General features: G+C 44.2%; 2 protein-coding genes across 5 annotated transcripts in view; both read left to right on the forward strand.

Moving 5' to 3' along the window:
• Positions 1 to 1,596: 1,596 nt before the first annotated feature.
• On the forward strand, positions 1,597 to 9,437 carry RSAD2 (radical S-adenosyl methionine domain containing 2). The gene is made up of 6 exons (NM_001318443.2): positions 1,597 to 2,139; positions 2,625 to 2,786; positions 3,442 to 3,671; positions 4,951 to 5,100; positions 6,131 to 6,163; positions 6,708 to 9,437. The coding sequence occupies exons 1-6, from the start codon at positions 1,815 to 1,817 to the stop codon at positions 6,870 to 6,872; spliced, it is 1,065 nt and encodes a 354-aa protein (NP_001305372.2). The 5' UTR covers positions 1,597 to 1,814; the 3' UTR covers positions 6,873 to 9,437.
• Positions 9,438 to 11,010: 1,573 nt separating this feature from the next.
• Positions 11,011 to 13,709, forward strand: part of RNF144A (ring finger protein 144A) — a 63,352-nt gene continuing 60,653 nt past the window's right edge. For all 4 annotated transcript variants that reach the window (XM_040697953.2, XM_025149181.3, XM_040697955.2 and 1 more), the window contains exon 1: positions 11,011 to 11,164. The gene's annotated coding sequence lies outside the window, so the exon portion shown is untranslated. The remainder of the gene's footprint in view (positions 11,165 to 13,709) is intronic.

Genomic DNA, 13,709 nt, shown 5'->3' on the forward strand with positions numbered 1-13,709 from the left:
CTTGACATGAATGTAAGTTATAAATTAGGTGAGAAAGTAATATGAGTTGGAGTAGAGAAAATACAACATGTGAGAAAGTTTCTAACATGAAGCGGAGGGGATTATGTAAGTGAGGGAAGAACTGAGGATACCAGAAAAGCCTGCTTTCATCCTTAAGCTTGTGTCTTACACAAACCTGAAGGAGCTAGAAGGGCATGTGGATCACATCTCGTGTGGGCAACTCATTGAAATACATTGTTGATAAACTCCAAGACAATTTTGGAAACCTCAGGAACTGAGAAGTTTCTTGTCATACTGCAACAACCCATTTGTAAGGTGGTGTTATGAAGACCAGACACAGCAGAAAGACTCTCTTCCCACCCTTCTGACCTGGATCCAGCAAAGATGGCTGATAGAGAACCTGTACACTGGCTTAAGAGGAAAGCTGAAACCCCATCTGTTACGGTCCAGCCATTAGTGGGCCAGGTCAGCTTCAGGAGAGTAGCAGTTCGGAAAGCAAATGGTATCCTAGGCTCCATCAGAAAATGGGTGGCCAGCAGGGAGAGGGAGGTGATTGTCCCTCTCTACTCTGTCCCCATGAGGCCCCATCTGGAGTACTGTGTCCAGGCCTGGGGCACCCAGTACAAGAAAGACAGGGAGTGATGGAGAGGGTCCAGAGGAGGGCCACTAAGATGATCAGAGGGCGGAGTACCTCTCCTACGAAGACAGGCTGAGGGAGCTGGGCTTGTTCAGCTTGGAGAAAAGAAGGCTGTGGGGTGACCTCATTGCAGCCTTCCAGTAACTAAAGGGAGCTTATAAACAGGAGGGGAGTCAACTCTTTACAAGGGTAATGACAAGACAAGGGGAAATGGTTTTAAGTTGAAGGAGGGAAGCTTTAGGTTGGATGTCAGGGGAAAGTTCTTTACTGTGAGAGTGGTGAGGTGTTGGGACAGGCTGCCCAGAGAGGTTGTGGATTCCCTGTCCCTGGAGGCATGCAAGGCTAGGTTGGATGGGGCCCTGGAAAATCTGATCTAGTATTAAATGTGGAGGTTGATGGCCTCACTGTGGAAGGGGGCTGGAGTTTCACGATCCTTGAGGTCTCTTCCAAACTGGGCCATTCTGTGATTCTGTAATGATGTGAGTGAATCATAGAATCATAAAATGGTTTGAGTCATAAGGGACCTTAAGATCATTTAGTTCCAATCCTCTGCAGTGGGCAGAGTTGGCCACCACAAAATGGATGGCCCCATCCAACCTGGCTTTGAACCCCTCCAAGGATGGGGCATCTATAGCTGCTCTGCGCCAGGGCCTCATCACGCTCAGTAGAACACAAGCTCAGCTGTCACCCTTCCCTCTCCCTTTTCCACTGCAAGAACTGAAGCCACAGAGCCCACACCCAGTAGGACTCCTCAGGTGATGGAAGTGCCCGGCCCTACGGAGGTGACAACAGCCACACCGCAGCCTCGAGAGGAGCGGGCTCGGTGCCAAATTTCTTCTCATCGAGAAGGGAAAGCGAAACCCAGAGCTTCCCCGTGCCGTGCGGTGAGGTGCCGTGCCGCGGCGGGCGGGGCGGGCTGCGCCGCCGCTCTTATAAAGCGGAGCGCCGGGCTCCTCGCTGCGGTGCGAGATCCGAGCCGGACGGAGCAGAGTATCATAAAGCCGAGCCGAGCCGAGCCGAGCCGAGCCGAGCCGAGCCGAGCCGAGCCGAGACTAGACTAAACTGATCAAGCTGAGTTGAGCCGTGCCGATTCGAACCCAGCAGGGACAAGTCGAGCCAAATCGAGGCGGTCCAGCTGAACTTCAGTGCACGTCTTTTGGTCGAACCGAGCCGAGCTATGCTGCTGGGCGTTCTGGATCACCTGCCGCTGGCCCTGGCGCGGGCGGTGCTGGCAGCGCTGCGCGGGCGGCTGAGCGCGCTGTGCTGGGGGCTGACGCCCCTCGTTCTGCCTCTGCTCTCCTGGAGGCGGCGGTCGGGCCCCGACACCCCCGCGGCACCCCGGGAGAACAAGGACGAGACAGTTCCGACTCCCACCAGCGTCAATTATCACTTCACCAGGCAGTGCAACTACAAGTGTGGTTTCTGCTTCCACACGGCCAAGACCTCCTTCGTGCTGCCCCTGGAGGAAGCCAAGCGGGGGCTGGCAATGCTTAAGGAGGCGGGTAAGTCTAGGGGCCACTGGGAGAGGTAGAGAGAGGGATGCATGGGAACCATAAGCAGAACCAAATGACATTGAATAAGTCAGTCTCTTTAGCAGGTTCTGTTGTGGTAGGACTAAGGGGAAGAGGTTTCAAAATAAAAGAGGGGAGATTTAAACTGGATATAAGGAAAAAGTTTTTTACTATAAGAATGGTGTGGCACTGGGATGGGTTGACCAGAGACATGGTGGACACCTAATCCTAGAGACGTTCAGGGTCTGGCTGGATGGGGATTTAAGCAACCTGGCTGAGCTGTAGGTTTCCCTGTCCCTATAGAGGTGCTGGACTAGATGGCCTTTGAAGGTCCTTTCCAACTCACATGACTATGGTTCTAAGTCATTCTGTAACTGCCACGGTCATAATATCATAATATTGCTGGACTGGGGTGTTGGAAAGTAGTGGTCAATAGGCAGACAGGCTCATAACATCATTCTTTGGTCCTTTTCTAGGAATGGAGAAAATAAATTTCTCAGGAGGAGAACCATTTCTTCAGGACAGAGGCGAATTTGTAGGCCAGCTGGTCCAGTTCTGCAAAGAGGAGCTGAAACTGCCAAGCGTCAGCATTGTGAGCAATGGCAGCCTGATCAGGGAACGGTGGTTCAAGAAGTATGGTAAGAAAAGTTCACTGTGCAAAACGAGCACTGGTAGGGTTTGAGAAACAGACTGGGGCGGCCTCCTGGAAGGATACTAGGCAGTGGCTTCTTAGTAGTTCATTTTCAGGTTGGATAGTAGGAAAGATTTATACTCAGGCAGAGTGGTGAGGTATTGGAACGGGGTGCCCAGGAAGGTGATGTTCCTGGAGGTGCTCAAGAAGTGTGGAGATGTGGCACTGAGGGACGTGGTTAGTGGGCGTGGTGGAAATGTGTTCATGGTTGGACCAGATGATCTTAGTGGTCATTTCCTTCCAACCTTAATGATTCCATGATTACAGTGCCTATGAACCAAGAGTAACTTACAGTGAAATACTGTTAATTACGCATTCTGAATATATGCAGTCAGTTCTATTGCCTCTCTGGTACAATAGCGTAATAAAATAACTCAGCCTGTCTCCATAATGCTAGAAGGGTGGTGTGCCTTTTGAAGATGGTACTGCTGTGGTTTTTGTGGTTGATGTAATGATTTCACAGAACTGTAGTTGGATGATGCTTGGTGATAGATCGTGAGGAAGTGAAACTAGGCAGACTACAACAATTTCCAAATGAAAAAAACAAAAACAAAAACAAAAACAAAACATACTGCTTATTGATTTCTGAAACTTGTTTTCAGGTGAATATTTAGACATTCTGGCAATTTCATGTGATAGTTTTAATGAGGAAGTCAACGTTTTAATTGGTCGTGGTCAAGGAAGGAAGAACCATGTGGAAAATCTGCATAAACTGAGGCAGTGGTGCCGAGATTATGCTGTTGCTTTCAAAATAAACTCCGTGATCAACAGATTTAATGTTGAGGAAGATATGAATGAGCAGATCAAGGCACTCAATCCTGTGCGCTGGAAGGTAAGAAAATAGTGTGCACTATAGGTTACCCTTCAGAGAAAACTGGTGATGAAATGAGGTTCTGTAATTCTCTGAAAGTCTAATGGCCATGGTCAGAGCTCCAACTCCAGCTTGGGGTGATAGTAGGGGACATTTTGTCAGTGCTACATGTTGTTGAGATGGGTTGTCTCTCATTCTGCACTTAAATGGAGCTCAGTGTGTCAAGAATCTTCTCTGTTTTGATATTTACAGGAAATTCTTATTTCACCGTACATAGATCTATTTTTTTATGATTTTAAAAATAAGACAGAAGGCCTTTAATATTTGAAAATGTGTGATGGTGTAGAGAAAATGAAGCGAAGGTAGCGTACAATGATATATAATTAGCAGCATAGAACTTTATACATTAATGTTCTCTTACAGCGTATTAGCGGACAGTATGTCTATATTATAGTCTACTAGCACCGTATTAATTGATATGTTATTATCCATTTAAATATAGGTAAAGATAATGTGACTTAGAAATAGGAGACGGCTTGTCTAATAGTTTCTCATTATTCTATGATACTGTATTTCTATTTGCTTCATGGGAATAGGTGTACACTCACTATTTTTTTCAGAAGAAAAGTAACTATGGGCAAAATCTTGATCTTATTAAAGGAGCACAAAGAAAATGTGACATACATTTTAACATTCTGTCAAGCTTCCTGGCCTATTTTCTTACTGGGGTTTTTGAGCCTGTTGATGGCAAAGGCATCTCTTTTCCCCTAATGTCTATTCCGAATGTATTTGAAGACTTGGCCTGTAGAAGGAGTTCATTAAGTAGACAAACTTTCATTATGTTTCTGGGAAATCTTCTCTGTGTTTTTTCTGGTCATCTGAAGCTAGCTAAACTTGCAGTTCCATAACAAATTGAAATAATAAAGAATACAGATTGACTTGATAGTCTGCATGCCACATAGCACTTACCAGTATTTGTAATATAACCATAATAGTTGAGGTTCAATCAGAAGTTTGTTTTTGGCTTTGATTATCAGAGCCCTTATTAAGACTAGAGCAGTTAAGATTTATGTGGAAATCTGGTCAAGAACCATGACTGTGTAATTGCATATAGAACCATGCAACGTTAATTTGCTAAATCTTTTGTATTGTATTCACTCACGTAATCACAGTTTCTACCAGCGTGGCTCCAGACAGAAAAAAAAATTAAAGATATTGCTACCAAGACTATTGAAGGTATTTGTAGTGTTTTGAGGCATGTAAAGTCATAAAATCATACCATGGTGTGTTTTGTTTTCAGGTGTTCCAGTGCCTAATCATTGAAGGAGAGAACAGTGGGGAAGATGCTCTGAGAGAAGCAGATAAATTTGTTATCAGCGATGAAGACTTTGAGCAATTCCTGGAACGCCACAAAGATATCTCCTGTTTGGTACCTGAATCTAATCAGAAGGTAAAACTGAGACTGACCTTTCATAACATTATTTTGTGGCTAGCTGGAAAGGTAGTTGATAACTAGTGGGTGTCATGGTAATTAGCACTTTCTCTATTAGTATTGGGTTAGAAGAGCTACAGTGAGACTTAGCACCTGCTTTTGTTATGGTGGAAACCAAAGTATTTTATTTTCTTTAAGGCTTCTCAATGAGGATGAAGTTATTAATTAAAAAGTAAAAAATCATTGATCTCAGTTCTATGGAAGCTGGTGGGATTCCTGTCACAGTGTTGTGTGGCCCTCTGAATTACGTGGGTATAAAATGTATCAGCACAAAAAAAGGTAGAAACAGAAATTTCTATAGTTGAGTTGTGAACTCTAAATACCTGTGGAACTAGATATGCCTCCCCTAGGAGTCTGACAAGGTTCAATATCAAAGTTAAGACAATTTGTACTCTTGGTTCTCCTTTCACTTATGAAGGCAATTTTCTTTTGGGGGAGACGGTGGACAGACAAGTAGGAGATACACAGGAGGTGCCCATTTAGCTCATGAAGTATATCTTATTTCTACTCCTGGCTTATTTCCTTATGCAGACCTGAGAGCTTTTTGATCTGGGAGATTACCACTGACATCTCTGTCTGCTGAGGTGATAATTAAGCAGCCCTGCTTAAATAGTCATGTCATTTGTTTGGCAAATGACTTAATCATTCTAGAATGCAAAACTGTAATTTTTGCTGATGTTAAACTTATCAGCAAACTTGAACATTATTTAGAGCACCCGAATACAGTTGGAAACCCACATTTAAATTTGACGTCTAAGATGTCATATTCAAATGGTTTCTGGCTTGTTCATGTGATAAGTCATAACAGTAATCCTGTTACTTACTCCTGTAAATTTGATCCAGATTCATTGAAGTCCATGGGAAGACACTACTCTGGTTCAGAGACTTGGATCAGGCTTTGAAAGAATAATTTGTTTGTCTTGTCCTTGACTTTCATGAAAGTAGAATTTTCACTTGTGTACTAATATTTTATTTTGATCTATTATAGATGAGAGATTCATACCTCATTTTGGATGAATATGTAAGTCTTTGTTTTGTTCTTAATATTTGCATGCTAATATATACTTATATGTACAACAGTGATAGCCCGTTTAATTTTTTTCTATGCATTCCATAAAATATTTTTTACTGTATAGTACAAGTGTAGTTTCTTCAACTCAAACACGTCGAGAACGGAATGTAAGTGTGACCTAAGCAGGAACTGCCACTGGCTTGCATGCATAATCTTGCAAATCTTAAAGTACATATGTATCATTGCCTCCTTCCTGTAATTTAAATATATAGAGCTTGTCCTGAAAGCTAAGTTTCAAAGTATACATTAATTTTATGTACAGTTGAAGAAAAGCATTAAATATTCAGGATTTGGGGTATGGTTTTGTTCCTGCTAATGTATGTCATTGTGTCTCACTGTGAGCCTCTGAGCCATCTGAGGACTACAGTGATATTCTTCATATGCTTACGCAGGCTGTTGTGGGGTTGCAATGCAAGATCATTCTGCTTAATTCTGTAGAAAAATTAAGCTTTTACAAATTAACTTTCTAACTTATTTCATACTGATTTTCCAGATGCGTTTTCTAAACTGTAGAAACGGACGGAAAGAGCCTTCCAAGTCTATCCTGGATGTTGGTGTAGAAGCGGCAGTAAAATTCAGTGGATTTGATGAGAAGATGTTCCTAAAACGAGGAGGAAAGTATGTGTGGAGTAAAGCAGACATGATTCTGGACTGGTAACTCAGTACACTGAGTTGTGAAGTGCATTTTGTAAAGAAAATTGTGTGTATATGTGTACTTTTATATAGGTGTATATATATGTTGAGTGCTGTTAACTACTATATGGTATACTGTACAGACTGATCTATAAATTGATACATGAGCAGTTCTATGATTCTATGATTCTATGAACATGTTCAATGTTTTTAGGATGCAGATTATTTTTTTACTTATTCACTGGTTGAATGTTACTGAGCAGCTACACTACAGAGCTTTCATAGAAATATGAAGGCCTTAATGGCAAACCATTAGGATGCCGTTACACAGTATCTTACACAGTGTTAAGATGATAAGAGTGCTTGCAGGAAAAAAAAACAAGCTCACTACATAGAACTGCAGTGGTTGATAAGTGCAAATTCATACGAGGAAATACTCTTATGCAAAGGTTTTTGCAGTTCCTTACCAGCTCACAAGAGGGCCCACGGGCAATCTTGTGGAAACAGCCCATGTCTTTTTCAGGAGTAGTAGAAGGTCAGAATGCTGTTATCTTTATATATAGTCTACAGGAGATTGGGATTTAAAAAAAAAAATCAACAAAATTTTCATTTTTAAAATGTTAAAAACGTCTGTTGTTTTTCTCCCTCCCCTCCATATTCATATATGGCTTTTGTAAAAATGTTGGGAGATGTAATTTTCTCTGAAAACATTGTTTTTAGTCATGTGAGAATGTAGTATTTCTCCTACAACATGAAAATGAATTTTACCCAATGACAAGCAACTTCTTGGTTCACGTTGGCAATGACCTCAGTTCTGACAAAAATTGGCAGTGGAAATAATGCTTGCATTTTATTCATAACTTTGTCCATTCTCCTTTCATCTGCAAATATTGGTTTATTATTTTTAATAGCCTCTTGCACACAGATTTGTTGAAGATCCTTTCTGAAATGAGTGAATAATATGTAAGGCACTTCACGCGTGTCTTCTCTTGAATGCAGGCAGTGCTTCTTCCCATGCTTTTTGTTTTGCTAAGGCATGGATGTGAAAACAGCAAGGATCATATATCATGTACCCTTCTTTTAAAGGTTGCTGGTCCTTACCTGCTGGTTGCTAACTGGCAGATATTGAGTGAAACTCATGGGGTTTTGTGAAGGCTGTCTGTGATTTGAAGAGCTGGCAGCATCAATATATAATAGAAAATAGACAAACAGGAACACCTTGTGATAATTAAATATGCTGTCTGCTTGCTTGGTTTTCTGATAATTTTATAGTTCTCTAATTACAGTTTTTCAAAGCTAATGGTCCCATCCTCCCCAGAGCTCTAATATGGGGGCCTGGGTGTAGCCTTTGCACAAACAGCAGTGAGCAGGAACTGCTTGTTCTCACTGCCCATTGCACTTGCTGCCCAAGCTGCCTCAAATGTCTAAATACTTTCAGAAACTGGGAGCCAGTATGCATTAAATGTACCATGTAGAGTACACCTTCTTTCCCTTTTCTGATTGCACTCATAATTGTAAAGACTTTTTAAAGAGGAATATCTTGCATCCACCCAGTGTACCTTCAGAACTGAAGGGGAAGGCACTTAAACAGGAGCTGCTTCTTCTGAGGAACAAAAAGGCACACCTCTGAAAACTGTGAAAATGTTTCAGTTTACAGTTCTTTCCATTTCTGTTTTTACTGCCCTGACTGCAAACGCAATGTCTCAATGGTGCTCTTCTGTCTTTTTGCATCTTGCCCTCACTTCCGACGCATTTCTGTATTTTTTTCCCTCGTTATTAATACTCAGTGACATTTTAAATGTGGCCCACACGCATTAACCCCACAGTCTTTTGGCAGCTGTTCCGCTGACCTCTGCTGGAGTTTTGCCCGAGTGCCAACTACGGGCAGCGCAAATCCGTGTGACTGCAGTGCTTGACTTCCTCTGTGCTCCCATTGCTCAGGCGTGAAGTCTGGCTTCTTCCTCAGCACCGACGCTGCATGATAGAAAAGGAGCATTCTCCTTTGCTGCTGGCTCAGCCCCAGCCCAAGGAAAGATTTAGTGCATCACTGTGTTGCTAAATCCACCCGCTTGCTGCTGCTGCAGAAAACGCCAGCTGTATCGCGGCGCGCAGATGTGCGGTGCACAAAACCCCATTCAGAGCCAGAAATCCTGCCATGCTTCCCTGAGTGTTCTGCTCTGTAAATGGCCATTGTTGTGCTGCAAGAGATCGCTGTGCTGCAGGAGGAAGCTGCAAGATAAACAAAAGGAGCTGAGAATGTGAAAACGCTGTGAATAGTTTGAACACTGAGGCATGGAGGATGGTTTTAATCACGAGGTTTTAAGTTATTTCTTAAAATGTTCAGGATTCTGCATTGCCTCTTGCTGCCATACATAGCTGAGAAAATGGTTCTGCTCTGCGTGACTCCGTCCTCCAAAGAAAATGCCACAATGTTGTGTACACTGTAAATGAAGAATTTGCCTAATGCAGTTTGACAGACAAACCTGAAAGTTAATAAACAGCTATTGGGATTTTTATATGCAAAATTCCTTTTTGGTATGAAATTAAAAATAATAATAATAAAAAACTTGGCTGCTTCTTGATTGACCTAGATAATTATTATTATTATTTTTCTTCACGATGGATCACAGATAGATTTGTGACTTTAATTCTGTGTTTGGAGCCAGAGAAGTAATATTAGGTTCAATAGGGCCGCTCCCAGGATGCAGGATTACACACACATGCACATCATGACCCTGAGAGTCAGGGGGCAAATTTCTGTCCTGCAAACACATATATACCTAATTGCATTTTCAGGTGTAATCCCGTAGCCGTACAGACACTACAACATTGGGTCAGGCAGCACCTTACTCTGAAGTTTACCAGCATTGTGCAGCTCTTCCTATTTATAAAATTTGTTGAGATGAAAGCTGGGGAGAACTGGTTCAGTTTAAATTAGCAGGATTATAACTTAAGTAATGGGTAATATTGTCATGTAAGATGCATTTTATGATGCACTTTTTTTCAATGTGAAAGAAGCTCAATGCGTTTGAATGCTACTGTCACATAATTTGTGCTGAATATTCTACGAGTATGTTACACATGGCAATATAATTTTCTACTTTCCTAAGTTTGCCTGTCACTTCTTTCTTTTTCTCTTTCTTTTTCTCTTTCTTTCTTTCTTCCTTTCTTTCTTCCTTCCTTTCTTTCTTTCTTTCTTTCTTCCTTTCTTCCTTTCTTCCTTTCTTCCTTTCTTCCTTTCTTTCTCTTTCTTTCTTTCCTTCTTTCCTTCTTTCTCTCTCTCTCTCTCTCTCTATCTTTCTTTCTTTCTTTCTCTCTCTCTCTCTCTCTCTCTCTTTCTCTCTTTCTCTCTTTTCTTTCAATATAACCCAGACCCACAATAGCTGAATAATTACTGCCTTCACAAGAGCTGTTACTGTGGACAAGGCCTGTGTTTAACACCAGGCTCTGCCTGGGCGATGCCAATGGCAGCATTGGATGGAGAACAAAGGTAGGGACTCTCCTGCTCACCTCTGCAGCTCGGTAGCTTTCTTTCATGCTTCCCCGTTGCTCCGTACATAAGCCAACAACAGGGAAGCAGTTGTTGGGATTTGTTTTATTTATTTATTTATTTATCTATTTATTTATCTATTTATTTATTGGTGGTGACCTTTTTTTTTCTTTTTTTTTTTCTTTCTTTCTTTCTTTTTTCGTTTTTTTTTTTTTTTTTTTTTCTGAACAATGCTTGCGAAAGAGCACCTGCAAAGCAGCCTCGTGGTTTCCTTATGTTTCTCCTCTTCCTTTCCGGACAACGAGGCTGAAATCCTTCTGCCTTCCTTTGTAAAACCCCCCATTGTTTCTTTCCTACCGCCGAACGACCTGTTTAGCCGCCGGGCCCGCAGCCACTGCCAAGGCAGGACAAAAGGAAGGAGAGCGGCGCGGCGCGGCGCGACACACCCGGCCGCTGCTTGGAGCGACGCGGCTGCCAAGCGGGAAAGCCCGGCATCCCCGCACTGCTCGCGGCCACAAGGGGGCGCCACAACGCCTGGCGCGGTGCAGCGCAGCGCGGCGCGGCCGCTTCAAAGCGAGCGGCGGCGGCACAGCGGCGGTTAATGGCGCTCGCGTAGCTGTGGGCGCGTCCGCCCCCGCGCGCCCTCACCCCACCCTCCGCCGCCGCCGGCCCTGGGGAAAAGCCCGCGAGCGGCGCTGGCCGCGCGCACTTCGGTCGGTGGTTGCCGGTGGGGGGAGACCATGCGTAGGGCGGCGGCGCCCGGCCGCAGTTCCACCGGGTAGCGCCGCGCACCTTCGCAACCTTCCCGGCAGGGCTGAAGCGGAGCGGTAAGGCGGCGGCAGGGAGCTGCGGGGCGGCAGCGGCGGGAGGGGTGGTGGCGGGAGGAGGGGTGCTGCTGGGAGGCTCTGCTGAGGATCTCGGGGGAGGTGAAAGGGTGTCCTCACAGCGGGTGGACGCAGGGTGCCCGGAATCCTTTACATAAGGGCCCCGCGGGTCCTCCGGTGCCGGTTGACAGCCGCTGGTCTCGGCCTCCCTGGGCGCGCGGTGCTGAGATCCCGTTGCCGTGTGCCGCCCGGCGGCGTGGGGGGGTACCGAGCGCTGCGCCGCTGGGGCCGGAGCCGCCCGAGGGGCGGATGGGTGCGCACCGGTGGAGCCGCTGCCCGCGGTTCAGCCTCCAGCGGGTGTCGCGGTGAGGGGAGGAGAGCGGTTCCTGGGAGTTGTGCGCCCGCTGTCCTGCGGTTTACACCCAGGAGCTCGTCCTCCATCCGGCAGTCCGTTCTCAGCAACGCACGGTGTAGTTCAGGGAGAGAAACGGATTTGTTCGGGTGACAGGGTGAAGAACTGGGAGCTGGAGATGTTTTCTCCCTTATTTTAGTTTCGTTCGCTGCAATTAAGAGGTGCTGCCATTGTTAGGGTTGATTTTTTTTCTTTCCTTTTGAAGTGTCAGAAGCCACGTGCGTGATAACAAGGTTGCTCTCTCCTTGAAACCAAGGGTGTCTTCTTGAAGTAGCAGCTCTGTGTCACTTTGTTTCTATGGCTTCTAAACAGGGAGCGCCGGTAGGGCAGGCTGAGGGAGAAGATGTAGGCTGCCCAAATTTCTCTCTGTTCTTGGAAATACTGTTATTTCTACCCTGGAACAAGTCATGCTGTGTTCCGCAATAAGTGGGAAGAATGGTTTATAAATAGATCCATATGTTTATATCGTTCACAGCGCGGCCAAACAACTGTTTATGTTGTGAAATGGGATTGCTTCATTTCACATCAGCTTATCAGTGCTGACCTAGAAGAGGCTGCAGCTGAAGTGGCGACGTTCTTTGGGCAGAGTGCTACTGGAAATGACATCAGTTCCAGTTGCTTGGCATTACAGCTCGTGGTTGCTAGCCTTGCTCATTGCCTCTGTGTGTTTTGCTTGTGGACCTGAGATCTAGCGAGAGGGTGTGGTGGAGGAAGGAGGCTGCGTGGGGATGTCCGGGGCAGATTGGTGCCTTAAACAAAGTGCTCGTACCTCAAGGGATCTTTGTGGCAAAGGAGGACAACTTGTATAATTGTAGAAGTTGGATAACTGACCTGTGGTGAGGGAAAATGACCCAAATTGAAGTTTGTTACATACCTAAAATAAGATTAAATGAGAAGAATTAGGAGGAGGGGAAAAAAAATGTTTACTTTTGCTTAGGAGTTACTTGTAAAATATAGCATTTATTTATTTTTTCCTTGGGAAGAAGTTTTATCCCTCCTCCCCTCCTTTTCTTGGACATCAAGTTTCATTATCCTCTTGTGTGATTGGAATACTGCTCGTGACAGGGAGAAGCCATCTGTGCTTGAAATAAGAGTGCGGTGTTTCAGTGTGATGCAACTCCTTCAATTGAGACATTCTTTGGGTAAAACCAAGGGTTAATTTTTGTCCTTTCCAAATGTTCTTTGTTCCTGTTCTAGGAACTGCTAGACCAAATCATGTGTTTATCATCTACAAGCTGTTATTGTAGAGTTTTGCCCTTGAAGCACAGCATTGTGAGTTATCTTCAATCAGTATTGAGTTATCTTTGAATACCGTGAGCTATCTTTACTTACAATCTGGAATCTGCATAGCTTGGTATTTTAAGGCAATAATTTGCGGAAAAAGATATCATAATGAACTGTTTTTATTGCTAGTGCTTTTTCCAGTGTTACATTCCATGTCTTTGTCCCATTTTTTTGGGGGGTGTATTTTTTTTTTTCCCTCAAATAACTTGTGACAACTTTTCTTTCAGTTAAGCCAAAGGACAAGGCTGCTATCCTAACCATGAGTTTTGGCCACGGTGCCAGACGGGGAGGAGGGGTGGGGGGTATGAATGGCCTTAGTGTATCTGCTGTATTTACAAGAGTGCTCTCATAGGCTGGCAGAGAGCTGTTGTTTGCCCTCCCGGTGCTGATGTAGGGAAAAAAACAACAGCTTGGATCATCTTGCAGTTTGGTCTGTTTGCGTAGACCCTCTCTCTCCTAGAGAATGGGTGTACAGGGAAATCAGAATGCGTTGCATTTCTTCTTGTGTTTCCCGTGGAGTAGTATTGATAGGCAGCTGTGTCAATAGGCTGTGGCTTGACCAGAAGATTTGCATTTAACTGGATGCCTTTTCTTATATCTTGAGTCACAAAAAAAAAAGGAAAGCAGTTACACACCAACACACCACTCAGCTGGGTTTGGTAATTCTGCTATGCCCAGCTTAGGCTGTGGTCAGCTGTTCTTTTTACAAGGTAGTTATTTTCCTCTGCAGAAAGGAGCTTGTAATGTTCGTATTTCACTGACCTTTTGAAGGAGATCAGGCAAAAAGATTATGATGATCATTTTTATTTCTTTTCCAGTTCTGATGGCTGAGGTAAGCTGTTCAAAGCACAG

This window comes from Gallus gallus, chromosome 3 (assembly GCF_016699485.2).
Source record: "Gallus gallus isolate bGalGal1 chromosome 3, bGalGal1.mat.broiler.GRCg7b, whole genome shotgun sequence".
NCBI lineage: Eukaryota > Metazoa > Chordata > Aves > Galliformes > Phasianidae > Gallus > Gallus gallus.